This window comes from Pseudogymnoascus verrucosus (assembly GCF_001662655.1).
Source record: "Pseudogymnoascus verrucosus strain UAMH 10579 unplaced genomic scaffold scaffold_24, whole genome shotgun sequence".
Lineage (NCBI taxonomy): Eukaryota > Fungi > Ascomycota > Leotiomycetes > Thelebolales > Thelebolaceae > Pseudogymnoascus > Pseudogymnoascus verrucosus.
In genome coordinates, this window is record NW_017263675.1 from 279,438 (window position 1) to 307,160 (window position 27,723).

Genomic DNA, 27,723 nt, shown 5'->3' on the forward strand with positions numbered 1-27,723 from the left:
GATATTAGCACGTAATACCATGATTATTATATAGCACGAACAGGACCTAAAAAATGTATGTAAAATGATAGTACATGAAGATCTTATTACTATACGTTATAAGAACGTTAAAAGCCAAAAGATAATACTTGTAGTGTATATACATAAATTCTAGAGAGGTCGTATTATAGTTTCAGGGTGCCTGGGCCTGTTCGGATCCTCTCCATAGTACCCCCGCCAAAATAAAAGTGGGTCTCCCAAAATGCGGGGAAAGCGTCATACATGTCATGTCGCCCAGGAACCGAGGTCTTCGCCCGGCTGTCGATCAGCTTCAGCTTACTTCTGTTAATAAGACAATTAACTCCACTGCGGACTTCATTCATCTATCATCTAACAGCAACCTAATCACCCCGTCTGTATTTCCATTACAGTTCATATCCTACGATAACCAGCGCCAATTGCATCCTTGCAAGGTATCGCACCATGTCGTCGTCAAAGCTATCCCACCAGGCGGCTCTTGCCCAAATGCCCCTCACCGAGAAGCTCGCCTTCACTCCAAAGCTCCTCAGCGTCGGTCAGTATACCAAGACATTTACCAAGACTTCGCTAACATCTCCAGTAACCCAAACAATCCTTGCTCTCCTCGGCGCGCCCTTCCGAAACCGCTCCACAACGCCCTCCACAATCAAGAGGCATGTGATGTACACTGCCGTCCGCGCCCTCGTCGACAGCCTCACCCCACACCAAAACCAATACCGCGCACCACCCACCGACGACATCTACGCCGCCTACTGCAAAATCCACAAGCTGACCCCCGAGTCTGAGATCCTCCAGGATGGCACTCGTGCGCACTGGATGGGCCCACGCAACGCCAAGAAGATAATCCTCTACCTACACGGCGGCGGCTACGTTCTCCCCGCCGAGCCCTACTCATTCGCATACCTCCATATCCTGCGCGAATCCCTCCGCGACTCCGTCCCGGCCGAGGAGATCCCCTCTGTCCTCTTCCTCTCCTACGACCTCGCTCCCGGTGCCCAGTTCCCGCGCCAGCTCATTCAGGCCTCCGCGCTACTGACACACATCCTCACGAACCTCCGTGTCGACCTATCCTCCATCATCCTCGCCGGTGACTCCGCAGGTGGCAACCTCTCGCTTGCGCTGCTCTCGCACCTCGCGCACCCACATCCGTCCGTACCAGCGGTCTCGCTCCCGGAAGGCGCGAAGTTCCTCGGCGCCATCCTCATCAGCCCGTGGGCCGACTTCTCCACCTCTAACCCCGGATATGCCCTTAACGAACGCAAGGACGAGTTGACGCCTGGGTTCCTAGTTAAGTGCTCGACGAGCTTCCTGGGTACGGCTCACCCTCACCCAGTGGATGCCAACACGAACTACACGCAGCCTGCGCTGGCGGAGGCGGAGTGGTGGGATGGGATTCCAGTTGATGATATTCTGATCACTGGAGGTGAGGATGAGATTCTGATTGATGGAGTGAAGGCTGTTGCTGCGAGGTTGTCGAAGGGGAGGAATTGTGTCCAACTGTTGGCGGCAAAGGACGAGGCGCATGAGATGCCGCTTCTGGCGACGATGTTGGGTGAGCCAGAGTTGGGTGCTAGCGCGGATATGATCAAGTCGTGGGTGAAGAGCCGGTTGTAAATAGGGCGTGAGGCTGGAAGAGTTGTTTGATCTGATTTAACTAAGTAAGAGGAAGTAGGTAATAGCGTGTTTTACTAGGTATGAATAGAAGCAGTTCAATGATGCCGCTATGTAGCTTACTGCAACTACGGTGATATGCTTCAACCTCAAGCTAGGTTCGTACTTCTCGTCATACTCCTTTTCGAAGACTTTGTTTTTGGCTCGATATGAATTATCAGACATATAGATATTTACAAATCAGCTCTGGCTTCCTCTCCAGCCCATGCTCGCCTGAACAACTCTCTCACCTTCTCCTTTTCTACCGGTCTCGGATTCCAATACGACTTCTCGAGAGCAATCTCAGCAGCCCTGTCTAAATCCTTCTCCTTCAGTCCAAAATCGCTCAATGCTCTCTTGACCTGCAACTTCTCCAATAATAAATTCATCCCCTTCACCGCATCACCTTCACTACCAGGTAGCACCTCAGCCAGTTTCTTCATCGTTTCAGGAATATTCGGAGCATTGTAGGCCAGTGCGTGAGGTAAGATGATGGTGTGCGTTTCTGCATGCGGCATGTTGAAGGATCCCCCTAGCGTGTGGCAGAGCTTGTGGTGGAGAGACATGCCGACGGAGCCTAGACAGACTCCTGAGAGCCAGGCACCGTAGAGTGCTTGTTCGCGGGCTGGAATGTCGGACGGGGATTGGATGATTGTAGGGAGTGAGGAGGCAAGGGCTTTGATGCCTTCGAGTGCTAGAATTGACATGATCGGGTTTTGATTTTGAGCATAGAGCGCTTCGACTATAGGGGGTTGGGTTGGGTTAGATAATGTGGGGTATTTCAGGATGAGGCGGATTTCGATAAAGAGAAAGAAGAATATTTAGGACATACCAGAGTGTGCGATTGCATTAACACCACTAGTCGCACTCATTTTTGCAGGCAATGTCATTGTAAGATCAACGTCGTAGATAACCGTGGTGGGCAAGATCTTGGGATCACTCCTCGTGGTCTTGCGCCCATCAACCGTCTCTCCTAGAATCGGCGTCATCTCGCTCCCCGCATATGTAGTCGGTATGCAGATATGCGGAAGGCCCGTCCTTATTGCGATGGCCTTCCCCAAACCAATTGTGGAGCCGCCGCCGATTGAGATGACTGAATCTGTGTTCGTGGATTGGGCGTAGGCGAGTGCTTTTTCGGTAATGGCGTAGGGAGTATGCATTGTTGCTTCCGTGAATATTCCTGCAATTTTTCCATCGAGGAGGTCTTTTAATGTCGAAGTTTGCTCTGCTTGTTGGGGAGTTGAGAGAAGTAGAGGGGCAGATACGTTTAGGCGGGCTACTTCGGCCGGGAGTTTGGATAGCGTGCCTGAGCCAAAGAGGACTCGTGCCGGAGAAGCATTGTATTCAAAAGCGTCCATATTGCTGTAGGGAATAAATTATATAGATAAGTATGTTTTGTAGTAAAGTTCATGAGAATGGGTGCTGTGGTATTTATAAAAATAACTGAGAGAGTGGGAGTAGTTGGGGGGGGGGGAGCTTGCACTCGCGTGGTTGTCGATGTGGGGTTACAAAATGATGTGGGGGTAAGTTCGCGGTTTGAGCACACCCGTCGACTCGTCGACGAAGACTAGGAACACTCATCTTCGACGAACTCTAAAGCCCCAAAAAGCCACATAAAGCCTTGGGTTTAGGCATAAAGTTTCGTTTAGTTTGTGGGCTCAATGAGAAATCTAAAAGGAACGAAGGGTCTTTATTTACAGTAACGCGCGCATTTATCAACCGTCATTCTCAAGTCAAACTATCTTGGCCCCTATAACGAAACGAAAAGAAACACACTACCACCAGTTCATATTTATGGTTTTAGTAAGATAGAGCAGCCGCATTATTGCGTAGGTTCTAGAGAAGGAATTGGTTTCAAACTCGATGTTGGAAGATGGGATCTTCCAGGCCGCGTTGTCGAAGAATCTCCAGTGTTACAGCTTCCGGAATACGGATGCTCCGAAGATGCCGACCGAGTCGGACGGAGAAGCTCCCTGCGACTTTATGACGACCATGATAGGATGAACTGCGGGAGGTACCGGGTCTCGGTCAGTCTCGTGTCTCTTGCTTACAAGGTGCTAATACTAATATCTATGTGGCGCATCTTAGCGTCAAATGCTACCCCATACCCAGAACCCCGGTACCCCGCAGTTAATTCTTTTGGAGAGATCTCCAACTTCATGTCGCCAACCTCGACGTCAACATCTGTCACCACTTCCAATCCTGCTTCAACCCTCACCTCTAGCCTAAATTTTGCAGTCTATATTCGATCGTTAGAATTAAGATTGAGGTTGTCATCGTCGCAACGAAAGCGCGCGACGTCCCCATCCCACGAATATTCTCAAAAAGGGAGCAGCAATGGCATCCATCGTGGTAGAAATGCCAACCGATACTGCCCCTGTACAAGGACAATCGCCCGACGAAGGCGCTATACACCCACAATTACAAAAGCCGGTCCGGCGTTACTCATGCTCTGTCTGTCAGAAGGCTTTCAAGAGGAGCGAGCACTGCTCTCGACATGAGAGAGGCCGTAAGCAAAGACCAACCACCTTCCACTCGAGACGCTGACAAGTTCTCTTTCTCAGATACACGTGAGAAGCCTTTTACATGCAGACATTGCGGTCGGCGATATGCTAGAAAGTAAGTGAGCGAGAGCATACGACGTCGTTTGCGCGTAGATTAGTTTGTTCATATAAGACGCTAACCGATCCTAGGGACCTTGTCACTCGTCATGAACAGTCGTTCCATCCATTCGAAATTTCGCGACGGCAACAGTCGCCAGTTACGGAAACCACTCTATTAGCAAGTACTCAAACGTCTAATGTGGAACCGATTGAGGAAACCACGGCTCCAGCACCTCAAGCGCAGTCTACTCTAGATCCCATTTTACAGCGATATGATGAGCAAATTGCAGAATCTCAACGCGCGTCATGGACCGCCAAAGACAAAACAAACGACCCCAAATCAAACGAGCAGGCGTCAACATCTTCACATCACGCTGAGGCTCGTCGGGAATCCGATTCCGCAGAGTTACCAATGGCCATAGATGGCCCATTGCCCACGCCTGTCGTATCGTCTGGACCAGGTATCAGTCAACCATTCGGAGACTCTTCAATGCCCGGCATGAATGATGAATTCTTAGTAAATCTCCTCAATGATGCTACGGGACAATCTGGACAAACTCCAAATTCCGATACTGTTCTCACTCAAACATCCGAGGCAAGTCAAAGTGGGCCTAGTGGCCAAGTATGGGATCCGAGTCGGACAAATTGGCAGGATCCAGACACGTTCAGTAGGCATGAGTTTGCCGCAGACCCAAATGCTACAAGCAATGAACCACCTGCCATGGCCCATCAAATAGAGAACTACTTTCAAGATGTGGATATTTTTTCTATGTTACCAAACGGCGGGACAAACATAGAAGCTGATTTTGCAATACCGAGCTATTTGTTCAACTCGGGCTATAGCCCGCCAATTGATAACGAGTCCCCACAGCTCCTTTGGGATGCAAATGAGAGGAATCTCTCGGTCGCTATGCACGGCACATCACTAATAGCCATCAGAGCAGTTGCAGAGCCGTTCGACCCAGTACCGTTTGCCGGGTCCTCAGCACGACTGCCTACCGTTGTCAACGAAACGCCAAAGCAAATATCTCTGCGTCCCGTGGACAGCGACATCCATTCTCTGATCTTGAAAGATATCGAGAAGAGATTGTCACATGAGCAACTGAAGGACTTCAACATGCCTAGCGCCCAGAGTCTCCAGCGATTTTTGGTTAGCTATTTGACATGCTTCCACAGACACTATCCGATACTGCATTTCCCGTCCTTAGATCTTCGGAATGCACCTACTCCCCTGATTCTCGCAATGTGTGCTATTGGTGCACTCTATCGACTTAGCCGAAAGACTGCAAAAGATCTTTGGTTCTGGGCTAATAAGATGCTCGAATTGGTAATACTGTTCGCTTCGAAAAGTCTCACCTTGCCTCTTACTGACTCTCTACAAGGAACTTCAAACGCCACCTTCAGATTTAATGTCACCTAGCACAATAGCCGCCGCCCAGTGTAAATTACTGCTTTCGCTATTTGCTGTCTTCAGTGGAGACGTGACGGAACAGGCACTTACGCAGTGGGGATATTGGACAACGGTTAGCTCGTCGTGCTGCAGATATGCTGTTGATGCTAATTTATTTCGAGGAATATCGACTGAGAAGAGCTATCTTGGCCCTTAAACGGCCAAATACCGAATCGCTTTCATGGGAGTCATGGTGTTTGAGAGAGACATCTAAACGGTTGGATATTTACACATTCTATTATCCTGATTAATACTGACGTGTGCAAGGCTTCTATATGGGATCTTCATTATGAGCAGTTTAATGACTGTGGCCTACGACATGACTCCTAGCTTTTCTGTGACGCAAGACATTGACTTGGAGATGCCCGACGAAGAAAGGCTTTGGGAAGCAACTAACGCTCAGCAATGGGAGGAGATAATTAAGTCACGAAATACTCCAACTCTCATAACTGTCCGGGACGCCATGACTCACCTTATATTCGCAAAAGAAGACTCCTCTTCCAGGACTGACGTTATGAGTTGGACGGCTTTCGCGACGACCGTCATAATGCATGCTGTCAATGTCCACATGTGGAACATCATGCAATTTACTCAGTCTTTCACTACATTCGCCATTGGCGAACAAAACAACAACAACCTCAGAGCGTGTCTCGTCACCCAGGTTGAATCGGCTTTGGCAAGATGTTATACCTTACTTACGGCTGGCCGCTCTGAACGAGAACACACATCGGACGACTTGGAAGGTCCACTAATATTCAACTGTCTGGCTCTGCTTCGAAGCGCTTATGTGAGGGTTGCTACTGGCGCTGGTAACTTCAACCGCATGATGTTGCTTTGGAGCGACCCAGACCAAGTGACAAGTTCTATCCAATCGTATATTGACAGTCCCCAAGAACGGAATCCTTTCTTGACGACAGCTGTGCATAAGGCTTATGGAGGGCTCCTCATTCCAATTAAAGCTGGCCATCTCCTGGTGAGAAAAACGGCTGCTCTCAGTTGGAGCGTAGAGCATGCCATTGCGGCTTGGGATTGCGGTGAGCATTACATGATTTTTTTTGTCTTGTGTGGCAATATCAGAGTTACTGACTTCGTATCATTAGCATTGTTCGTTCTAAAGTGGATCCACACTATGGAAATGCAACAGCGAGAACTGCCACCAAACGACGAGGAAATGAGGAATCTTACCAACTTTGCTCAACTTTTAACCGAGGTTGACAGTGAATATAATGGGAAAGGTTCCCTCGCCGCGGAAGTTACTAGAGTTTGGGCATCCTTCCTTGACGATACCTGGGTCTGGGGCAGTAAGTCATCTTAACTACTCCGCATTACTTGGACCAATCCCCTGAATAATGCTGACCGTGCTTACGTTGAATTAGTTACTCCCCGAATGGGTTACGTATTAAGGCTCATGTCAGCCGCCTTTGCAGAAGAATGGAGGCTGAAATTCATTAATGGAAATGAGGATGGTCCCATTAGCCGATAATTATATTTCTTTGCTATTTATTATGGCAACGTTTTCGATATTTGACATAGTTACATCTAGCTTCGAAGCTAGGAATTACATTGACTACTGTATACTATATTTGTTATATAGTCGATTCCATCACCACAACATTTGTAATTTAATTGAACTTACTTGAATCATTCTTCTATATAATCTACTCGTTGCTCAATTCAAAAGGGGATGGCAACCCCGAAAACCTTAATCTTCCTCAACTAGTTCAGCAAACTTATCCGTCCCGCAGCCAACCCCCCAAATATACCTCCAAGTTTCATCGAATCCATCTGTCGCAATAAATCAAAATGTCCCACGCGTCTCCTTGCAGCAAAGTCTTCATCTGTAATCTCTCCACTTTTCCCATGTGGCCCAAATGCAAACCTCTTCTCCCCATTCCACGGGCTTTCGCCATTCACAAACGCAATCCAGCGTTCTTGCATCGCTTTTGCTACGGCAGCAGCAGCAGGGTTAAATGTGAGGTCATATCCCCCAAATAACGAAATGAGATCAACACCGTGATGTGCTCTACTTGAGCTCTGCCACGGGTTAACTTGATCGAAAACATATTGATACGTTGCTTTCCCTGCACTGCGGCGAGAGGCAGATATCTCCTCGATAGGTAATGCGAATCGAAGATCGTTGATAAAATCCAACGCCGCCAATCTACTTGCCGTAGGCCGAGATGGAGAAACCCCGTACAGGTTCTTCAGTTCCTCGTTGTCGAAAATCGCTGCTATTTCAGAAGCGCTAACAGTCTCGATACCATTCCTCCAGATTACAGACTCGTATTCTACGTCTCCGATGAGGAGTTCTTGCACGTCGTTAACGCGCCCTTCCCAGCCTACAAGATCGGGTTCTTGTTGGATCCAGAAGGGGTTGATGTTATTTTCCAGGAGCGATTGAAGTAGAATTGGTTCAGGCGCTTCATTGAGCGACACGTTATGCCTTTCCAAGAGGCTTGCGGATAGGCCAGAAATCAGACTCGTTCCTTTCTCGAGAGGCTGAGGTGGGGATAGATAGAGTGATCCGGATTGTAATAACCCTCGTGCGACCGGTGACCCGCTAGTCAAATGAGCGTGAGCATATACTGCACCGGCGCTCTCTCCTCCAAGGGTAATATTATTCTGTTGAAATAGTTCTGTTAGTCATGCCTGGCGAAATAGAGAAATGGGGTGGTCCACCTTGTCTCCGCCAAACCCGGCAATGTGCTTGACAACCCATTCTATGGCCAACTGTTGGTCTTTTAATGCCAGGTTCTTCTCGCCTCCGTCCCCGAAACCAAAGATATTTAGACGGTAATTGAAAGTTACTATTATCATCGGTTTCCCTATCTCAATTGACCTCTGGACAAGTGTCGTCGTGTCTGGAAGAATGCATGTTAACGATGAGCGCCAATGAAGCGGAGGAAGTACCTACCAGAGCATCGATGAGCAGCTGGGGGAAAGCTCATTATCTGCGACCCGCCTTGTATTGTCAGTCTGTTGGAACGAAAACTGATAGCTTCCATACGGAAATTTTTGGAGTACGCAGTGTCTCACCGTGGATCCAGATCAGGACAGGGACCAGGTCCTTTGTAGAAGTTGTCCTGGCAGGGACGGAGACATTGAGATTGAGGCATTCGAATTCGTCTTGCTTCACCTCCTCCTGGCCTTTATCTAATGTTTCTGGGATGCGTAAGAGATGGCCAGTGTCAACATTATTCTGTGGGCATTGTGGGCTATTTTTTTTGCATATGTGAGCTTTTGTCCGTATCTGTCGCTCTGAATTGGAGCGAACTTAGAGCTGTAGGGAATACGTACCCGAAACGAGAACAGTCGAGTTTTTCACCGTGCCAGTCATCTACAGCTACTGCCTTAGCAAATCGTTGGGATATTTTTCCATATTTGATTCCTCGATAATGCTCAACGGCATAGGCCGTGGGATCTAGTTTGGCCTCTGTTCCATCAAGAACGGCATGCAAAGACGAATGGATAAGACTCGGGGCCATGATTGGAATTCAAGAGATAACTTCGTCAGACAAGAAGTTCAATTGTTGAATGGATATTTCATTAATATTTTGAAGTTCTATAGTCGTTAAGGGTATGTTTATGATGTGGGGTTGAATTCCGACTCATTACCCCACGGTCACTTTGTCGCGGGGTAAGAACTTACCCCATGTGGTGGTGTGGATCTCGATGCCTGTACATCCAAGCAATGCAGCACAACAAATAAAACCTTCAAAAGGACACAAAAATAAGCTTACATAGTAACAGTACTCATATTCCGATCTACGTTTATTTTAATCAGTCCAGTTTTATTATCGATATGTTCGTGAGCCCTGCGATCCGATCAACTGACAAACTAACCGGCCCCTAGATTTCAACATGAGCACTCCCGCGTCCACTCAAACACGTTTGTCCGAAGCGCACACTACAATTTTCGACGAGGGGCTTAAAATACGATATCAAGTTGCAGGCAAGGAATACGTCGACCGTTCGCTCCAAAATGGGTCCTCGGACTTTGCGCGACCAATGCAAGAGCTGGTCACAGAGGCATGTTGGGGCTCAGTGTGGGCACGTCCTGGGTTGGAGAAGAAGCAGCGGTCTCTCCTGAATATTGCGATGCTTTGCGCACTGAATCGCGGTACAGAACTGGCGGTGCATGTGAGAGGTGCTGTCAATAATGGCGCAAGTGAAGTGGAGATCCGGGAAACTTTGTTACAGGCTGCTATCTATTGTGGGATGCCCGCAGGAATCGAGGGTTTCAAGGTTGCGGAGAAGGTCATCACGGATATGAAGAATGAGAAGAAGTAGCAAATTTATTATTATATGGAATTCTTTTCTGTATTACTGACTTAAAATGGGGGAATTCGCGGTTCGAGACAGAGAGATTGATTGTTCCTAACCTACAACCTTCCCAAATGCGTTCCTTATGAGACATGCTGGCAAGTCCTCCTGTTCCCCCATTTACCCCACATGTGCAAAACCCGCCTAAGGGAGGGTCAACAATTAATTAACAACTTGATTCACGAAGCCTCTAACGTGAATTGTTTTCTATATTATAGACGTTGACTGCCGAAATATTCTCATTGCCTATTACCACAGTTCAGAATGTCCCAATCATCCAGCAAATTCATAACTCACCCAAACGGGCAAATTACCCATGTCTTTGATGATAAGTTCGTGGATCCTTGGAAACCATGCGAGACAATTCTCATACAACATGGCTTTGCTAGACATGGTGCGTTCTGGTACCATTGGATCCCAGTGTTAGCGCGTCATTATCGAGTCATCCGTCGCGATGCCCGTGGCCACGGGCTTTCTAGCTATCCTTCGCATGGAGACAAGTACGACTACTCCTTAGATACGATCTTGACAGAGATCGTAGATACAATGGATCAGCTCGGTGTGCAAAAGTTCCACTTTCTAGGCGAATCCACAAGTGGCATGGTCGGCGAAGCATTCGCAGCGAAGTATCCGGAGAGACTGCATTCATTGATCATATGCTCATCGCCCACGTTCCTTCCGGAAGCTGCCCTCTCACTATTCTCGTTTGGACGATCTAGTTGGCCAGAGGCTTGTCGAGAGATGGGATCACGTGGGTGGGGAGAGGCGTTGTCAAAAGTTCCGGGCACAGTGTCTGTACCTGATGAAGACTATGTCAAGTGGTGGATCTCGCAAGTTGCCGTCTCTACTGGCGAAGGACTGGCGGGGTATGCCGAATTTCTTTCCTCGCTGGACTCAAGGCCCTTCCTCGAGCAGATCAAAGTCCCCACACTGATTTTGGCGCCGGCGAAGAGCGCCGCCACAAAGTTGGAAGAGCAGGAGATCGTGCAAAGGAAGATTCAGGCGTCGAAACTAGTTGTTATTCATGGAAATGGTCATGAGATATACGTAGAGAAACCGGAGGATTGTCAGCGAGAGGTGTTGGAGTTTTTGAAAAACCTCGGTAAGAGTGGTTGATCTGTCTAGCACAAATTTGGGATCTGATTGGAATAAAAGTTCTCTGCTGAGGCCATTATAATCCCAAAAATAAATACTCGTTTTATTCTTAATTATTTGGCGTATAAAACGTAATTTGATATCCAGTGACTAATCCTAATAAATACGTCGCGGGAGGGAGGAGGGTCGGTCGTCTCCCCAACGAACGCACTTCCTAATCCAACTTTACCCCACACCCCGCATTGTTATTTGATTTCAGGGACGAGTGCCCATTTATTATGAATCGATTCTTTTCGAATGGCCATCCCCCAGAAAAAGATATCGCACACGAATCAGTACCTTTCTCATTTGCACAGTTGCTGAGACACAATCAGAAAGTATCGCATCACTATGTCGACAATTTTGAAGCACGGAAAGCTGGGCGAAATCCATGGAGTACTTGGAGATGATGTTGTGCAGTTTCTTGGAATCCAGTATGCATCCTTGAAAGACAGGTTTGCAGAGAGCGAAATTTTGGATCGTGATTTGGATAGCAGCGTGATAGACGCAACCAGAATAGGGTAATTGCCTTCAGACTGCCTTTGAAATATCATAGCCTAACCAAGCCAATAGGCCTATGGTTATGTCACCACTTCAAGGGTGCGATGCGGAATTTGGGATCATTCAACATGCTCTACCTAAGCCAGACTTGACAGTTTCGGAACTTCATGGGTTGAATCTCAATGTCACGGTACCCCTCATGGAGAGGAAGCTTCCGGGCCTAGGTTCAAAGCTTCCTGTCTGTGTATTTATCCATGGCGGAGGCTATTCAACGGGATCTAATTCTTGGCCACAATATTCTCAAGCCCGAATGGTTAAGTTATCAGCTGATATGGGCTTCCCTATGATTGGGGTTGGCATCAAGTAAGAGCTTTATCTTCAAGGAACTGAATCTATGTATAGCTGACACGTGAAAAGTTACCGTTTGGGCTTGCCTGGATTCCTTACATCGTCAGAACTGCGTGAAGCAGGATATGCAAGCAATAATGGTCTCAGAGACCAGATTAATGCCCTTCGCTGGATTAAAAAAAACATTGGAGACTTTGCTGGTGATGCCGATAACGTTACTGTGATGGGAGAAAGTGCTGGTGCTGGTAATCTACTCCAATCCCCCTTACTGGGTAATGTAACCTCTACTGACCAGTCATTATCAAGTCTCCGGGATGTTTCTCTTGCATTCTGAAGAGCCTTTATTTAAAAGGCTCATTAGCATGTCAGGCAGTGCTCTGTTGGTCAAGCCGCTTCCTCTACCAGTGTCCGAGTTTGTATATGCGTCTCTGGTTAAATCCATGGGCTTAGAAAATTTATCCGGGCCGGAACGAGTGAAAGCTATCTTGGAGATACCCATCAAAGACCTCTTGGAGAAGATTCCTCCGACAATGCCGTTAATGCCAGTGGTGGATGGCGATATCATTCCAGGGGCACCCACCTTTTCGCAAATTTCGGACAAGGCCGAAGATCCTACGTATCCAATGCCTGGGAAACAGTGGTGCGAATCTTTGATAATAGGAGACTGTCAATTTGATGTGAGTAGACAATGATCGTCTGGATCTTGTATCGCTTTCTAAACAAGGTCTCTTGACACAGGGTTCGATCTTTTCATTAATGCTTGGCCCTCGACGAGTAGGAATAGCCCAGTCCTTCCATAAATCCATCGCAAAATCTTTCGCCCACCATCCATCATCTTCAGAGAAATTATTTCAGGCCTATGGCATTACCCCCGACCTCCCAGACAATATCGCACTTCGGTCAATCTTTACTTTTGCAACAGACATTGGTTTTTTAGCTCCAGTGGTTAGCTTGGCAAGAGGCTGGCCCGGAAAGGCTTATGTCTATCATTTCAACGAGCCAAATCCATGGGACGGGGAGTGGAAGGGTGACACTACGCATGTTCTTGACATTGCGTTCTTGTTTCAGAATTTCAATGAATTCTTACCACCAGCACAGAAGGAGGTTGCTGTCATATTTGCTAGAGATTTCATCAAGTTTGTTAACGGTGAGGCGCCATGGGCTGCCTTTGGAACTAGTAGCCAGGGAGCGATGGTATATGGGCCAAGCCCAGAAAGAAGTACTGCTGCATTCATGCCATATATTAGGGGCAATGCGGAGGAAAGCTGTGGACGCAATTCCACAATTTTCAAGCTTGGCGAAGACATACCTTTGGACGAACTTGCGACCGCTTGGGGGGATTTTTTGGCAGGACAATGATTCCTTTATTCATTATATATATTCCCTAAATTTTAGTTGAAATTTCTAAAATAGCTAAATATGAACGTCAAATATCAATCCATAATAGAATATCAGTTACCTCTTCTAACTGTATCGTACATTACTATCACGCATGTATGTGTGACTATTAATATATGAAAAGAGTGGCAATAATGTGTTTCACGAATAAATACAGGTATAGCATCGGTTTTATTATTGCATTCTTTCCGAGTTTTCACTTTCTGGTTTACTTAGAGTGTTACTGTGCCACCATGCCCGTAGTGTTAACTTTGACGCCCCCTAGCAAGTAACCCTCTTTTTGCGCCGTCTCCCATTCATCCCTTAGAACACGCTCTCGCGTAGTATTCCTTGGAATGAAGCGCATCTGAAACTGTTTTGGCAATGTGCTTGTGCCTTCTTCATATGCATCGTCCGATACATCGACCGCTTCCTCCTTCCCATCATCGCCAATGTGTGGTCTAATCTCAAATGCCCAGAGTATCTTGGCCAATGTTATGAAGAGACTATTTTCGGCAAGATGCATTCCAGGACAAATTCTTCGCCCTGCACCAAATCCGAAATGATCACGCTCGAATGGATCAGCAGCTGCAGCATACGCACCAGCCTTTAGCGGATGACCTAAATAGCGCTCTGGATTGAACGCCTCAGGGTCATCATAGCGATATCTGTCGAAGTGTATGGCATACTGGTTAATGGCAATAACGGTGCCTTTAGGAATGAAGAAATCCCCGTAAACGACGTCGGCTGTGGTGTAGTGTGGCTGTCCAACGTTCGTTACTGGTCTGATACGGAGAATTTCTTTTACCATTGCTTGTATGTACGGAAGATTTAGCTCGTCCTCAAAGGTAGGTGACCTCGAATCTCCGACAACTTTTGAAAGTTCCGTATGAGCCCGTTGTTGAACTTCTGGATAAGCTGCAAGATATTTTATGCAACTATTGAGAGACGACGATGTTGTCTCCGACCCAGCCTCAATCATTGCTATAATTAAATGTTAGGTCAACACCTTTTATTGATGGATGAGGAGCCACTCACTGCCAGCAACGAATGCACCTTGGACTTCACTAATGTCCTGTTTTTGATAATCTGTCTCCATGAATTGCTTTACAAAACAATCTGGGGCTTCCTTGTTTGCAACCTGATGCTTGAGGTTCATCCAGTATTTCATCCATATCGCAGTCTGCCGTGCTTGGTACTTCAATGCTCTTTTTCTCCACAGCTGCATCCAGACGGGCAGTTTCGCTAAAGGTGGAATTAAGTCTGCGATGAAGGCACCAGCGGCAGTGTTCTCAGAAAACTCTTTCATTAGGCCGTATACTTCACGGACATCCTCGCTTTGCTGTGCGAGAATTATTAACCCAAACTCATGTGGTATTGAATTGACGGACATACCCATTCTGCAACCCTTCTTCCGTAGGTTGATGTCATCACAACCGAAGTCGTGTATCTCCTTACATGCATATAAAAACTCCACTCATCTTTATTATCTGTTAGAATATCGTAAATCAGCTGCTTTGCTTCGAATTCTTGGCTAGGCATAAAGGTGTTCGAAACTTTTGGGGTGAGAAGTTTGTGGACGATCGCCCTCAGTTTCCGCCATGTCGGCGAATAAGTCATTAGCAAGAACCTCATTCCACCTGACACAATATCACTTGCAACTGGCATTGGTGGACGACCTGAAGTGATGGCTGATTGTTTGTCGAGAATATCCTTCACAGCTTGAGGGGTGTTCAAATAGACCCAGTTTTCCCATCCTAAGCGTATTTGAAAAACTTCTCCATATTCTCTTGCCCAACTTTTCAGCATTTTCTGTGGCTGGGGTCCTAGCTGTAAAGTATTGCCAATTATGGGGAGACCCTTTGGACCAGGGACTCGCAGGAGGCCATTTGGCGGTTTGCGGGCATTGCCCGAGGTTGCAATGTATCGAAATATGAGAAGAATACTGCTGGTTGCGAATAGCATAAATAACGTTATTAACGACATGGTCTGCTGTTTCCTTGGTGTCGGACGGACCAATTCGGTGGTTATTTCATAAAGTAAGTACTCAATTCGATAAAGAAATAAAGGATATAGATAGTTCGCAAAGAGAAACCCGTCATTTAAGAAAAAATACTTGTGGAACTTCAATAAGTTACAGCTTTTTGTAAATCATAGAACAAAGTGTATGTGGGGTATGGGGTATTGGAGTATAGCTTCTCCACACGCTAGCCAATTTATGAGTAACGTGGTCTTTGCCACAACGATCCACGTCTTCTCAATTGTTTTAGAAGCGATATGTTCAATTCAAGTGAGGAGACTGGAACGCGAAGTCGCACCTGACAAATCTCTCTCATTACTAAATTAAGGTCTCTTGTAGTGTCAACCATCATGAAAAGGATGAGAACCGAATAATAAATTTGAACGTGTCCCGTACTACGTATCAGAAGTTCCTGAATTAAGCTTCGTATATTAAATATGTGAGCTTGGAATCAATGTAACATAGCTGGGGGTGGGGGTGTCATCAGCCAAATCGGCAAATGCAGACCAGTGTCTCCAACACTTTGTCTGAAGTTCTCCCTCGTCCGCAATCGCAATTGCAAGGTCGGCAGCAGAGATTCCGTGTAATCGATCGTCAAGATTTGTTGGATCCTTCTCATCCCCCTTAAGGGGCAACTCATCAAAACGTATTTCGAAGTTCCCAGTCCTTTTACCAGGACGATACAAAGCCGACGGCGAGACAAAGGTCCAGCGGAAGGACGTATTCCCATCAAAAAACATGAAGCTTGTTCGACAGCCAGTAATAAATTCCAATGCTCGGTCGTTGCGACGAACGTATCCCTCATAGTCCTCGATAATCTGTTTGGTCTCTGCCGTTCCCTCTCCAGTTCGCTGAGCGAGACGCGCAATTCTGTATTTGCGCAACCCAGTTCCCATGGGTCCAAGTCTTTCTTCCATATACGAGGTGTGGGCTTCGCTGTCAGCTATTGCACGCCTGTATGCGAGCCACCAGCCCTTGTTTTCCAAAACACTTTCATAGTTGTTCCCAGGCATGAGTAGACTTCCACAACCTCCCACCATGATGAAATACTTGACTTTCGCTAATTTGATAGCGAGAATGATTTTGCGAGTGACCTCGAGGTACGGCACTATAACCTATCAGAAGGAAATCCTTGAATTTCATCATACATGACCTACTATACTGCAGGGCGTCAGCTCCAGCGGAATGTGGGCCATACTCGTTCACCACCACATCTAGGTTCTCAAATACAAGTGCAAGCTCTTTGATGCCTTGCGTAGAGACATCGGCAGAAATCGACGTGTAGCGTTCGTGTGATCCTAGCTTGCCCGGGTTTCGCGATATTCCCACGACATGATGACCTCGATTGATTAGCTCGAGACAGAGATATGAACCGCCAAACCCAGCAGGTCCTATAACTCCAAACCGGAGAGCTTTGTTTTCTGATACAATACTCGACATTGCTACTGTAGGGGAGTTGAATTCGATGGATAACTAAGTTGTTGGTTGTATAGCTGTAAAGGTGGGGGGTGCGATGTATTTATACTTAGCTAAACACCCCACAAAGACCGCAAAGCTACCAACCATATTATTAAATCGTAGCCTAAAAAATAGATTCTAAGTTTTCTGAACCAACTCTCGTATTTATTATTCAAGAAATAGTAGTCGCAAATCAAATGTTATATGTATGATTATAGTGCGTCATCTTAAAGGTAAACCTTCCGAACACTGTCAATTATATCACCGTCGACTAATGACATTAACACTTTGTCACTTCCTTCCTTTATCCAGGAAATATCGTGAGCAAAAGCTATATGTACCTTTAAATCCTGTTCCATTATTCTAATCCTGGCGATGGTATCTTTTGCCGCGCATAGGTCAGCTTGAAGAGAGCTGGTGCTGCCGTCGGGTTGTTTCCAAACTGCTATTTCATGGACGCCATCAAATAGCTCCCTGATAAAAAAGATCAGAGTTGTACTCTAGGATGGCAATATTCCCTATCACATACCTAGAGTGGCAGCAGTCGCTACCAAGAAGGACCCATTCCCCATCTTCAAGTTTTACAACTGCACAGAGGTTTCCTGGCATGTGGCCTGGTGCTTGAATGATCCAGAAACTGCCATCACCAAAATAGTCCAGTGCCTTGGTGAAAGGACCAAACTTCTCCCATGGACCATTCAGCTCCTTCCACGTTTCGGTCTTGTTTTTTGGGTCAAAAAAGCGACCATCCCATTGACAGTTACTATCAACTAGGTGACCAGGGGAGCAAAAGTCTGTCGTCCCGGGTCCGAAATAACCCGTTGCGTTTGGGAAGAACTCTCGTATAGGCCGCGAGTGATCCCAATGAGCATGACCACACGAACTCGTTAGCACACATCAAGTACTAATTTTAGATTCCTCACCTACCTGAAAATCACTGAGTCTACTTCCTCAACGTTTACCCCCCTTTGCTTGAGCTGTTCCGAAATCGACAACTTTGGGCTGACAGGTTTCAGAACATCGATCAAGAATTTATTCACCCAAGGTGTATAGTCATTCGGATTCTGCACTTGCAGCGTTAGTTTAGTGCGTATTTAGACTTTGAGAGTAGGAATTACTGAGGTTAGGCCAAGATCCCACAAGATGTGGCGATTCGTTGCATGATGAAATATATGAAATGCCCAATTATACATTCGAAAAGATTCATCTTTGACTCCAGCATGTAGCACAGCATAATTTGCGATGAAGCTTCCCCCATCTAGTAACTGCAGTTTCACACTACCGTTCGTCTCAGGGAGTGGTAGCCACTCTATGGGTTTCGCAGCCATCTTCTACTCCCAGTGCATTTTAGAATTAAAAATAGTAAAAAGAAGTCGTATCTTATTGCCAAAATAGTACTGACAGAGGCAACAAAATATTGATATTTAAATTTCAATCCTGTTTAAGGTTGTTGTGTCACACTACAGGTAGGTCATGGTCGTATCGTGTTTAAGCCGAGGTCAACATGGCTGCCCCTGGTTTGATGCTTGGCTCATACCCCTGTGCTTCCCCGCATGGGTGGGACTATCGTGAATTGCTGGATGTGGGGTGGAAACAATACCCCGCATAAAGTTTGGGTCAAATCACCCCGCCGCCTAAGTTTTCATCTCGTGATCCGCCACGATGGCTTACTGAATAGTACTATGGCGATTATGAACACAAAAACTGCAGTGAGTATAGTTCTCGTGAGCATATAATAATTATACCGTACAGTAAGTTGAGGCTGAAGAGATCTCGCCTGTATTAGACTTCCGTAGCGTGTCCAGCATGATGTTGGCGATGGCGAACGCTCACCCCACATGAACTTCCCCAGACTTCCCTCACTAAGGGTAGATCTCTAGTAATAAAATATCCCCCAATAATGTCCGTATATTGAGGCAGCCGTTTCCATAAGCCTCGGTTGCGATTAACAAGATTACTGAGAACAGTTCCACACAAACGCATTTGGACTTCGTGGCGATTAAACTCTCAACCGACAACTTAACACACCACGGTCAAGGCACAAAGCCATGGCTAATGACTTCGGATTTATAGGTTTGTCTAGAATATACTTTTAATGTTCTATTTACTAATTGTTTTCAAGGGATTGGTGCCATGGGTTATGGCATGGCAATGAACATACGTAAAGAAATTCCAAACTCATCTACGTTGTTCATCACCGACGTCTTCCGGCCTTCGTGTGAGAAATTCAAGGCCGAATTCAGTTCTCATGGTCCAATTGAAATCCTCGACTCAGCTCGTGAAGTGGCTGAACGTGCCCTCACAATCATTTCTATTGTTCCTTCGGCCAACAATGTTAGGCAAGTGTATCTAGATAATGAACATGGCATCATAGCAGCAAAAGCCAACCCGGATCGACTCATGCTGGAATGTAGCACAATAGACGTGGAGACCGCTAGGGACGTTGGAGAAACATTGATTAAGGCGAATGCGGGCCTTTACATCGATACACCAGTTTCTGTATGTCCAGTGCCCATTGCAGATCAATAAATAAATACTAACCCTTTAGGGTGGAGTACCAGGAGCTTTAGCTGGGACATTATCCTTTTTGGTCGGAAAGGCCAAAACAGCTAACAATTCTTCTGACCTGCTGTCGAAGCGTCTCATTACGGTCATTTCTGCTATGGCTACCCCTGAAAAAATATTCTACTGTGGCGGCCTCGGTGCTGGATTGGCTGCGAAAATCAGCAATAATTATCTATGTGGCACAATTCTCCTTGCCACGGCTGAAGCGATGAATATTGGCATTCGATCGGGGGTGGATAAACACGTGTTATATGAAGTGATCAAAAACAGCACGGGTCAGTCATTCATGTGCGACCATGTCAATCCGGTTCCTGGAGTGGTACCTCATGCTCCCAGCAGCAGAGATTATCAAGGAGGTTTTAAGGCACAAATGATGGTCAAAGATATGACATTGGGGGTTGACGCAGCGAAAGTGACCGGCGTAAGGAGCACACTAGGACCAGCAGCTTTGGAGGTGTATAAAGAAGCCGCGATGGACCCAAGGTGTATCAATCGAGATGTATCTGTGATATATAGATTCCTTGATGGACCAGAGTAGATGCAGTAGCAGATAGTGTTATAAATTCAGATGTCATCAAAATTCCCCGGATTAAGATAATTCTCGCGGTTTTTACACCTGCTCTTGTTTACTTTCTTGAACTAAGTTGTGGAGGTGTATCTAGATCTAACTGTTGTTTTCAAAACCGACGACAAATATCGTCCTCTTTCAACATCAAATTTAGTGTCTGATGCCTGTGAGAGGCGATCATCAAACTTCTTAGAGGCCACTATGATCAAGACACTTCGATGCACGGATTCTGGGGTTTTCATAGTATGTAAGAAGTTTTGGTATGTAGCTATACGTAACTGCAATGAATTAAACGTCTATGATTGATATGTTGACTATGTTGCAATGATAAACGGATAAATAAGAGACCTGCGAGTTGTAACATGGTGCGAAAGAAAAAATATTACAATTCAGAATGTGTCCTGATGTTGAACTTCTCCAAAAGGTTGTGACGATGCCATACGCTGCGATAGCGCTTGCCCCAGATGAACACAATCGGCGTAGTCAGAGTCAAAAATAAGGCAACCCCTCCAAATACGTAAAAAACTTGAGCAGGACCATCTCGTGCCGTCCAGTCGTTAACAAAGTAGCTGAATCCGTAGAATAAAAAGTTCTTGAACACCATTCCCGCAATGAAGATCTCATTGCTCATAGATCTATAGGCGTCGAGAGCATATGCCGAGGTAGAAACGGTGGCACAAATGACTCCGAACAAAGCAATTCCGTGTACTGTCGCGGTGGCATAGTAGGTAATATGGTTTTCTGCCATCACACCAAAAGCCATGAGTCCGATTCCTGTTAAAAGGGCACTGGCCATAGCTAGAAGTCGATATTCCGGCTCATAAACACCTTTGTTTTTGGTAGTTGCCCATCGAATCATAGGATCGAGCATGAAGGCCCAGAATATAGAAGCAATGAGGCCTCCAATAAATGGACCGAGGGAGAGATAACCAATTCCGGAGGCGTCAAGGTTATAAGGTGGCAAAGTGAAGATCTGTGCCAGTACAAAGGCCTGAGCGACGTACGTAGCGGTTATTGTTCCAGAAACGACAACAACCCAAAGGACCGCAATGTTGGTGCACACTGCGAATGGTGCAATAATCAGTTGTAGAAAATTTTCGTCTGAATAGCTACCCGAAAAAATTGCCGTGCGCTGCCAGAATGTTTTCAGGGCAGGGATAGAAGTTCTGGTAGTGGCTATTGTTTGGATTGATGGGAGGTTTGCATCTGTATTCTCTGAGAGTTCGACTTGGGTTTCGACACCTTTTTCGGCTGCCCCTTCGTTGACAATCTCGTCGATATTATATTGAGCCTCTCGTCTATAGGCTGTCTCGGGGCAAAAGAAGAACAGAAGAATGGTTTGTGTACCAACGAATGCGATGAGAATATGGAAGAGATATTTCCATCCAAGGTTTGCAGTGATTGGACCAGCTAAGACGGACGAGAAGTTTGAAATTCCGCCGAGCAGGAATTGCATGCCGGAGGTAAAAAGACCACGCTGGTGAACAAAATAGAGGTCTCCAATGATGGCTATCACGATCGACTCATAGGCACTGATTGAAGCTCCCTGGATGATTCGAGCCGCGAGAAGTCCATTGTAGCTGTTTGTTGCAGATCCGACAATCGTCCCAATCAGTGCAAACAGGGTTGAGAATAGGAAGCAAGGTCGTTTGCCCCATTTCCGTGAGCAGGCACAGACAATGGGACCAGAAGCGCCAGCAACCAGAAGCTGATACCCAGATATAAGGGTGATTTTACCGATAGAAGTATGAAAGTCCAGCGAAATAGTGTAAAGTCCAGCGTTCAGTAATGGTCCGATTGTTGCAGCGTTGAGGATTGTCCCAAGTCCCACAATGAGGACAATGATAAGTTTCCTAGTGTCGGACCAGTTCAATGGATCATTCGGGTCATCGGAGGGTTGAGGAACTAAGATGATATGCGAATCTTTTCCTGAGCCATGCTTAAGTGCGGCCGTGGGATTCTCGGAGTCAGCAACCTTCTCGTTTAGAATAACTGTTCCTGGAACATGAGAAAGTTTCTTATCCTCAAGGATACCGAAAAACCCCATGATTAAGTGGTCAAGTTGTTAAATGTGCGAAGACCTTGCATTGAGTGTGTAAAACTGATGGGTTGAATAGGGATGAAAGTGATGCCGAAGAATAATTTGGAACTGGTTGGCGGTCTTATATGCATAATGATCTAGCTGATAAACTGGGGGGAACTAGGGAAACTGGGGAAATGGGGAAACTGGGGTACAATATGAGGGGATGTGGGGTGACTGTCTGGGTCACACGCACCGTATATCTACTTTTGACGCCACACTACTTAGCTCTGTCTCCTCTCTGCCACGCGAGATGATCCACTCTCTTTTGAAAACCATACGCGCATTGCCTTTTGAGAAAAATTATCATTCCCCGCATAAACTCTGGAAAATATTCGTTATGCTCATTGAATGACACATCAGTTCTAGATTCAATTACTCGAGTTATTAGGTCACCGGTTGGAAATGTGGAGGAAGCAATTAGAAATCATTATTTAAACACAAATATGAATGAAAGTATTTCAACGCGATCACAATGCTAACAATTTACGATATACTAATTGAACGCTTGTGATGATATATCATCTGTGATTGAGACTTCTGCTATAGTAGGTTCTACTAATCAAATGAGAGTACATTACTTGTCAATGTTATGATACGGTCACCACCAACCAAAAATATCGCATATGTGTGCAGCAATCCTCTCTTAATGCTGAGCCACGCCATTGACCACATTGTACTCTTTCGTAAAATCATGCATGAGAGCATTAACTCCCTGTATCTCAAATGTCAGCAGGAGTGTGAGAGATGGCATCGTTAAAATATACCCTTTGAACCGTTCGGGAAAGCTCCGAATCTGTCGCAGTTCTCTTACAAAGCTTCAGAAACTCATCATTCTCCAATGCTTTATCAGGATCTTGATCAAATAGTCGACGAATGTTCTCGCTGGAAATTGGATCAATCATTTCCTTGTATTTTTGGCTGCGGATATTAGAGTACTTGTCAAGAATTGACGGGTCGGCTTTGCACTCGTGTATGCCAACAAGGCAATCATATAACCCACCGACGTCTACAATTCCGCCTGTGAGTCCAAGTCCACCACTACTATATATTAGCCGCAACGTAATAACAATAGGGAGGAAACGAGACTTTCAACATACAATGGGTTACATAAGTGAGCGGCATCTGCAGCGAGCAAAAATCGCCCCACACGCATTTTCTCAGCTAGGCGCTGGTGCACCCTGTAGGGGTTAATGCTTGCCAACTTGTACTCGTTCGGTTTTGGATGTCCTGGCAACATTTGCTCGAACTTTGTAGGTTGACGGGCGAGAATTTCGTCACGGGACAATCCTGGAATTTCTCCATACGAGACTCGCCATAGGCCGTCGTTGCTGATACGTGCAGCCATGTGCCAGTGCTCAGGGTGTATGATAAAGTTGGAATCTTCGTAGCCGTACTTCTCAAAGTCGTAGTATGTCTGTGTACCTATTTTAGCAAAAGGAATCGATGGAATTATTAGCTTGCTTGGAGGGACAAACATTTGTCGCAACAATCTGCTCATCCCATGTTTTGCCTGGAAAGTTCAAATCGCCAAACAACGAGCGACGTATCTGACTGTTGGCACCATCGCATCCAACAATATAATCTGCTTCCAATCTCTTTGGCCCTTCTGGTGTCTCCACGAGCACCCAAGCCTTGTCTGCATCCTGACCGATGCTGGTGACTTTGTGTTGCCACTTAAGACTTGACGTCGGCTGTGCCTTGAGATGATCACTGAGCACTCTACCCAATTTATCGAGTGGAAGACAGGTGAGCATGTCATCGTCACCCTTCAGATCGCTTGCGTCAAGGCCAGCAAGGTATGTTCCGTCTAGTTTTCTCCAACACACTTTCCGTGGGAGGAAGCCTTGCTTTCGCACGTCATCAATAACACCTGCACGAATAAGTTCGTGTATCGCTGGTGGGCCATAGTGCGTAGCACGAGGCCGCGAGTCGAGCGTGTCGGCGGCGTCCAAGGTCTGTACAGAGATACCCTTCTTTGCCAGTAGAAGAGAGAGCAAAAGTCCAGCGGGCCCAGCACCGACGACAATGACCTTTGGCTTTCTGTCAGTTACTGTAGAATCTGAATTGGGGCATATACTGTGTTCCTAATACTGACTTCTTGAAACCCTGGTGTCTCCATTGCTGTATGCACGATGATTTTGTTCAAAAATGCTAAAGCTATTGAGTTCTGAATGCTCCTGTGTAGATTCTGCAAATCTGCGAGATTCCTTCGGCAATTTATGATTTAATATGATTCGATAGTCAACAGTGAAGTGGTGTAGATGATTTTATTTTGGACTCCGCAGGATGTCGGGTAGGATGGTCAGGACAGGAAGTATGCGGGGTAATTCCATTGTGCACTTTTTTCAGTCCCACACCAGGGCGGTACAGTGGGGTTTACTGAGCGGTAAATGACCGAAGTACCACCTAAAATATGAGAAATTATCAGTTATTAGCGCTTTGGAAAACTGGAGGCAGAGGAGCTGTTGGAACCGGGCTTTGAGAGATAAATAGAGGCCTCGGATGGCAAAATTGACCATTTACAAGAAGAGAATGGAGGTATACAAGCATTGGCCTACACGTTCCCTTACAGCGCAAGGACTCTCAAGAGTCAACTTTAGAATATGGTGCTCTAGCAGTATGTCCGAACTTCCTGTAGAGGCACAAAGCAAAACAATATTGCCATCCTCAAATAGCGATGTAACTTGACGGCTGATGACACTAAAGGTGTATATTATTATGATATTTATCAGGTGCTTAATCTAGAATAAAAAAGGCCCTCAATGAAAATTCCTGTCTATGCTTCATTGTTTTCCCTCCAAGTCCTGGGCCCAAGCCTCGTTGCCTCCCAAATATCGAAAAATAACTCTCGAATCTAAGTCTCTGCATCGAGAGTCCTTGCTTGCACCCGCATAAGTCTGCAAGCCAGCATCACCAAGTGCCAATTTTGCGCCAACAGCCTCTGCTGCTTTAACCGCCAATCCGAAGTCCTTCTCCATCAACTGAACCTTGAAACCACCTGCATAACCGTGACTAGCTGGTGCCTCGGGACAAATTCCAGGTACAGGATTCCACTTGTCGGAAATGCAGCTCTGCGCTGTGCTCGTGCGGAAGATGCTTGCGAGGACCCTAGGATCCATGCCAGACTTCATACCAATATTCATCGCTTCCGATGTAGCTATAGCGATGAGTCCCGAACAATAATTGTTGCTTAACTTGGCTGTGAGACCTAGAGATGGCCCTCCGCAAGGGAATATCGATGTACCCATCATACCCAATAAGTCCCGTAACAGCTTGTAGTGCACATTATCCTCCGCACACCCGACCATGAATGTCAAAGTTGCTTTAGCTGCTCCCAACGATCCTCCAGATACAGGAGAATCGTAGAAGAGTGCGGATGGGAATTTTGCTGTCACACTTTCTCGCACGAGGAGAGAAGTCGCCGTGTCAATGGTTGAACAATCGATTAATAGCTTCGAGGAAACATCGGCTGCTAGAACACCTGTTCTAGGTGTGAGATATACCGCCTTAACATGGGAACCTTCTGGCACCATTGTCAAAATAATGTCCTGCAATGAGTGTCAGCAAATCATGCTGGAAGTTGCCTATGATATTTTTCCAGTTCTAGATCACGTACCGACTTTTCTGCTACCTCCTTTGCGTCATGACATGAATGAACTCGGCCTTGATATTGCGTCGTAATTCTTACCATCGCTTCCTCTGAGACGTCGAATACATATATCCTTGTTTGGGAGGGTAGCTTCTTGGCTAGATTATCCACCATAGGATATCCCATGGTTCCTAGGCCTATAAAGCCAACAGCCGTATACGATAGAGACATGATGATGGCCCTGAAATTGATGAATAAAGTGTTGGTAGGTATATAAAAACTGATGAGAGGAATGAAAATTGCAGTGAGTGATACAATTAGGGTAAATCTTGAATACTGTAGATTTGAGCTTCTATGCTAAGGATTTGCTGTATGGTGAGGTGGGGGGGGGAGGTGGGGTACAGAAAGTAGTTCTGCGACTCTCCGTACATTGGTGGGGTAAAGCAGTGGGCAACCGATTATATGGCGACACTAAAAATGAGAATCCACACCCATGCGCGCGCATAGCCATTTATTTGGTCGACAGCAGTTTAGTGATGGTAAGTTTAAACAAACACATCCAAAGACAGAAAATGATGAATGGAAATAATAGGTTTGGGAAAAGGTAAAGCAGTATCGGCAAATTTGTTTACTTGAGTCTTCTTAATAACCCCTTACAATACTTTGCTATGTTTATTACATTGGATATTAAACATCAATGAGTACAGAGTTACAAGCGGGTTGATTGACGTGTATGTGATTACTAAAGAGTGGTTGGAAACATTCTATGTTGATTCCGCTCGTACCACACTGAGTCATGAGATAGAATCACTTCAACCTCTTGCTTACTCTGAACTGTAGAGGCCATCAACTCCTGTATCCTCCTTATTGATTCCTCTGCACCTTTACGGTCTAAGTGGATGCATATAGTCTCTCCATGCTCATTCATCCATGTGCCAATCTCTCTTTCTCCAGTCAATAAACGAATATCATGACATGCATCACCACCTAAAAGGAGCCATTTTCCAGGAGATGTTTGACACAATAAAATTATATGGCCAGGTAAGTGGCCTGGCGAATCAATCACGTATACCGAGCTGTCCCCAAATAAGTCAAGAGCTGCTGGAAACGGGCCGATAGAATCCCATGACCATTCTACTGAAGTTCCGTTCGGCATCTTTGTCCTCGTGCCGTTGCTGGAGACTGGGGGTAATTCCACTGTTCGATTCTTTGGAAGGAGGTTTGGATCGAAGCATTGGTGTGTAGCTGTTGTCCCAGGAAGTCCATTTTGAAGAATTTCCAAGGATCCGGGTCCTACGATAAATGTTGACTGGTCGAAGTCCTCGGGATCCCCGTGATGGTCATAGTGAACGTGGCTGAGCACTACGGCATTGATATCTGCGGGCGTCAGACTTCGTTTCTTCAAGTTCCCGACTACGCCAGGTCCGAGAAGGTACGGCTCTCGGTGCACAAGATGGGCTTGCTGCGCAGGTATGTAGCGGCGAAGCTCAGACCGAAGACCGAGGTCAAACATGAAGCGAAAAGGCTTGTCGGCCAATCCATTATGCCCGAACAAATGCGCGCGCGGATGCTCTATCAGAAATGCCAACGAAGGCACTGTCCTCCTCTCGTCGGGGTTGCTCGGGGTCACGAAACACCTATCAGGAAGCGTTATGGATCCTCCATCGATGGCGGAAACGGTAACAAATGTCTGGTCGGGCCGTGGTGGTGGCAAAGAGAAATTACGATTTGGATCCATGATTCGAGTGGTTGTGACAATTGCCAGCGTCGAATAATTCATGATTTTGTGATGGTTTTGTCATTTGCCAACCCCACATACCCCACATCCTGACTTTGTGCGGGGTGAAACCCCTAGAAAATCACCAGCTAACCACCTACCCCACTGCACCGGGGTTATCTATCAATATACTAGACATCTTTAGCTCTGCTTAACTCTGTTTCGGTTCAACTTCGTCATATCTCCAAAACTGTCTTTTACAAACGAAATATCTTTGACTTTCTTGTATTAATTCAAGAAATTCGTCAACTCAAATAGG

General features: G+C 46.2%; 14 protein-coding genes across 14 annotated transcripts; 6 read left to right on the forward strand and 8 right to left on the reverse strand.

Moving 5' to 3' along the window:
- The first annotated feature begins 307 nt into the window (after nucleotides 1–307).
- Nucleotides 308–1,891, forward strand: VE01_05824 (uncharacterized protein). Its single transcript, XM_018275282.2, has 2 exons — nucleotides 308–553; nucleotides 599–1,891. The coding sequence occupies exons 1-2, from the start codon at nucleotides 463–465 to the stop codon at nucleotides 1,630–1,632; spliced, it is 1,125 nt and encodes a 374-aa protein (XP_018130075.1). The 5' UTR covers nucleotides 308–462; the 3' UTR covers nucleotides 1,633–1,891.
- On the reverse strand, nucleotides 1,799–3,080 carry VE01_05825 (uncharacterized protein). Its single transcript, XM_018275283.2, has 2 exons — nucleotides 2,501–3,080; nucleotides 1,799–2,410 (listed from the first exon to the last, which is right to left on the reverse strand). Exons 1-2 carry the CDS (start codon nucleotides 3,024–3,026, stop codon nucleotides 1,863–1,865), a joined length of 1,074 nt encoding a protein of 357 aa, XP_018130076.1. The 5' UTR covers nucleotides 3,027–3,080; the 3' UTR covers nucleotides 1,799–1,862.
- Nucleotides 3,081–3,515: 435 nt separating this feature from the next.
- VE01_05826 (uncharacterized protein) lies at nucleotides 3,516–7,290 on the forward strand. The gene is made up of 9 exons (XM_018275284.2): nucleotides 3,516–3,695; nucleotides 3,757–4,177; nucleotides 4,233–4,287; nucleotides 4,362–5,598; nucleotides 5,654–5,794; nucleotides 5,844–5,938; nucleotides 5,989–6,755; nucleotides 6,822–7,022; nucleotides 7,098–7,290. The coding sequence occupies exons 2-9, from the start codon at nucleotides 4,006–4,008 to the stop codon at nucleotides 7,202–7,204; spliced, it is 2,775 nt and encodes a 924-aa protein (XP_018130052.1). The 5' UTR covers nucleotides 3,516–3,695; nucleotides 3,757–4,005; the 3' UTR covers nucleotides 7,205–7,290.
- A 133-nt stretch (nucleotides 7,291–7,423) lies between these two features.
- VE01_05827 (uncharacterized protein) lies at nucleotides 7,424–9,288 on the reverse strand (the record flags this gene model as incomplete). Its single annotated transcript, XM_018275285.2, has 6 exons — nucleotides 9,019–9,288; nucleotides 8,758–8,936; nucleotides 8,636–8,683; nucleotides 8,401–8,582; nucleotides 7,485–8,343; nucleotides 7,424–7,428 (listed from the first exon to the last, which is right to left on the reverse strand). Exons 1-6 carry the CDS (start codon nucleotides 9,204–9,206, stop codon nucleotides 7,424–7,426), a joined length of 1,461 nt encoding a protein of 486 aa, XP_018130053.1. The 5' UTR covers nucleotides 9,207–9,288.
- A 132-nt stretch (nucleotides 9,289–9,420) lies between these two features.
- Nucleotides 9,421–10,011, forward strand: VE01_05828 (uncharacterized protein; the record flags this gene model as incomplete). Its single annotated transcript, XM_018275286.2, has 2 exons — nucleotides 9,421–9,525; nucleotides 9,575–10,011. Exon 2 carries the CDS (start codon nucleotides 9,583–9,585, stop codon nucleotides 10,009–10,011), a length of 429 nt encoding a protein of 142 aa, XP_018130012.1. The 5' UTR covers nucleotides 9,421–9,525; nucleotides 9,575–9,582.
- Nucleotides 10,012–10,308: 297 nt separating this feature from the next.
- On the forward strand, nucleotides 10,309–11,160 carry VE01_05829 (uncharacterized protein; the record flags this gene model as incomplete). Its single annotated transcript, XM_018275287.1, has 1 exon — nucleotides 10,309–11,160. The coding sequence occupies one exon, from the start codon at nucleotides 10,309–10,311 to the stop codon at nucleotides 11,158–11,160; it is 852 nt and encodes a 283-aa protein (XP_018130013.1).
- Nucleotides 11,161–11,529: 369 nt separating this feature from the next.
- VE01_05830 (uncharacterized protein) lies at nucleotides 11,530–13,386 on the forward strand (the record flags this gene model as incomplete). The annotated part of the gene is made up of 5 exons (XM_018275288.1): nucleotides 11,530–11,699; nucleotides 11,752–12,042; nucleotides 12,097–12,272; nucleotides 12,334–12,704; nucleotides 12,766–13,386. 5 exons carry the CDS (start codon nucleotides 11,530–11,532, stop codon nucleotides 13,384–13,386), a joined length of 1,629 nt encoding a protein of 542 aa, XP_018130080.1.
- A 259-nt stretch (nucleotides 13,387–13,645) lies between these two features.
- VE01_05831 (uncharacterized protein) lies at nucleotides 13,646–15,390 on the reverse strand (the record flags this gene model as incomplete). Its single annotated transcript, XM_018275289.1, has 3 exons — nucleotides 13,646–14,388; nucleotides 14,443–14,746; nucleotides 14,800–15,390. The coding sequence occupies 3 exons, from the start codon at nucleotides 15,388–15,390 to the stop codon at nucleotides 13,646–13,648; spliced, it is 1,638 nt and encodes a 545-aa protein (XP_018130007.1).
- Nucleotides 15,391–15,855: 465 nt separating this feature from the next.
- VE01_05832 (uncharacterized protein) lies at nucleotides 15,856–16,870 on the reverse strand (the record flags this gene model as incomplete). Its single annotated transcript, XM_018275290.2, has 2 exons — nucleotides 16,582–16,870; nucleotides 15,856–16,532 (listed from the first exon to the last, which is right to left on the reverse strand). Exons 1-2 carry the CDS (start codon nucleotides 16,862–16,864, stop codon nucleotides 15,856–15,858), a joined length of 960 nt encoding a protein of 319 aa, XP_018130006.1. The 5' UTR covers nucleotides 16,865–16,870.
- Nucleotides 16,871–17,162: 292 nt separating this feature from the next.
- VE01_05833 (uncharacterized protein) lies at nucleotides 17,163–18,210 on the reverse strand (the record flags this gene model as incomplete). The annotated part of the gene is made up of 5 exons (XM_018275291.1): nucleotides 17,163–17,168; nucleotides 17,224–17,356; nucleotides 17,412–17,765; nucleotides 17,810–17,946; nucleotides 18,001–18,210. The coding sequence occupies 5 exons, from the start codon at nucleotides 18,208–18,210 to the stop codon at nucleotides 17,163–17,165; spliced, it is 840 nt and encodes a 279-aa protein (XP_018129955.1).
- A 720-nt stretch (nucleotides 18,211–18,930) lies between these two features.
- On the forward strand, nucleotides 18,931–19,985 carry VE01_05834 (uncharacterized protein; the record flags this gene model as incomplete). Its single annotated transcript, XM_018275292.1, has 3 exons — nucleotides 18,931–18,955; nucleotides 19,005–19,381; nucleotides 19,431–19,985. The coding sequence occupies 3 exons, from the start codon at nucleotides 18,931–18,933 to the stop codon at nucleotides 19,983–19,985; spliced, it is 957 nt and encodes a 318-aa protein (XP_018130084.1).
- A 412-nt stretch (nucleotides 19,986–20,397) lies between these two features.
- On the reverse strand, nucleotides 20,398–22,062 carry VE01_05835 (uncharacterized protein; the record flags this gene model as incomplete). The annotated part of the gene is made up of 1 exon (XM_018275293.1): nucleotides 20,398–22,062. One exon carries the CDS (start codon nucleotides 22,060–22,062, stop codon nucleotides 20,398–20,400), a length of 1,665 nt encoding a protein of 554 aa, XP_018130083.1.
- A 679-nt stretch (nucleotides 22,063–22,741) lies between these two features.
- VE01_05836 (uncharacterized protein) lies at nucleotides 22,742–24,217 on the reverse strand (the record flags this gene model as incomplete). The annotated part of the gene is made up of 5 exons (XM_018275294.1): nucleotides 22,742–22,810; nucleotides 22,863–23,136; nucleotides 23,196–23,512; nucleotides 23,574–24,128; nucleotides 24,194–24,217. 5 exons carry the CDS (start codon nucleotides 24,215–24,217, stop codon nucleotides 22,742–22,744), a joined length of 1,239 nt encoding a protein of 412 aa, XP_018130082.1.
- Nucleotides 24,218–24,881: 664 nt separating this feature from the next.
- VE01_05837 (uncharacterized protein) lies at nucleotides 24,882–27,467 on the reverse strand (the record flags this gene model as incomplete). Its single annotated transcript, XM_018275295.1, has 2 exons — nucleotides 24,882–25,646; nucleotides 26,760–27,467. 2 exons carry the CDS (start codon nucleotides 27,465–27,467, stop codon nucleotides 24,882–24,884), a joined length of 1,473 nt encoding a protein of 490 aa, XP_018130081.1.
- Between the last annotated feature and the right edge of the window lie 256 nt (nucleotides 27,468–27,723).

Bases quoted from the DNA above. Each gene is read 5' to 3' on its own strand.
- VE01_05825 (XM_018275283.2), bottom strand. From the start codon at position 3,026: ATGGACGCTTTTGAATACAATGCTTCTCCGGCACGAGTCCTCTTTGGC. The intron at 2,411-2,500 runs GTATGTCCTAAA...AACCCCCTATAG, and splicing joins TAATGCAATCGCACACTCTG to TCGAAGCGCTCTATGCTCAA.
- VE01_05824 (XM_018275282.2), top strand. From the start codon at position 463: ATGTCGTCGTCAAAGCTATCCCACCAGGCGGCTCTTGCCCAAATGCCC. The intron at 554-598 runs GTCAGTATACCA...TAACATCTCCAG, and splicing joins TCCAAAGCTCCTCAGCGTCG to TAACCCAAACAATCCTTGCT.
- VE01_05826 (XM_018275284.2), top strand. From the start codon at position 4,006: ATGGCATCCATCGTGGTAGAAATGCCAACCGATACTGCCCCTGTACAA. The intron at 4,178-4,232 runs GTAAGCAAAGAC...TCTCTTTCTCAG, and splicing joins CTCTCGACATGAGAGAGGCC to ATACACGTGAGAAGCCTTTT. The intron at 5,599-5,653 runs GTAATACTGTTC...ACTCTCTACAAG, and splicing joins CTAATAAGATGCTCGAATTG to GAACTTCAAACGCCACCTTC.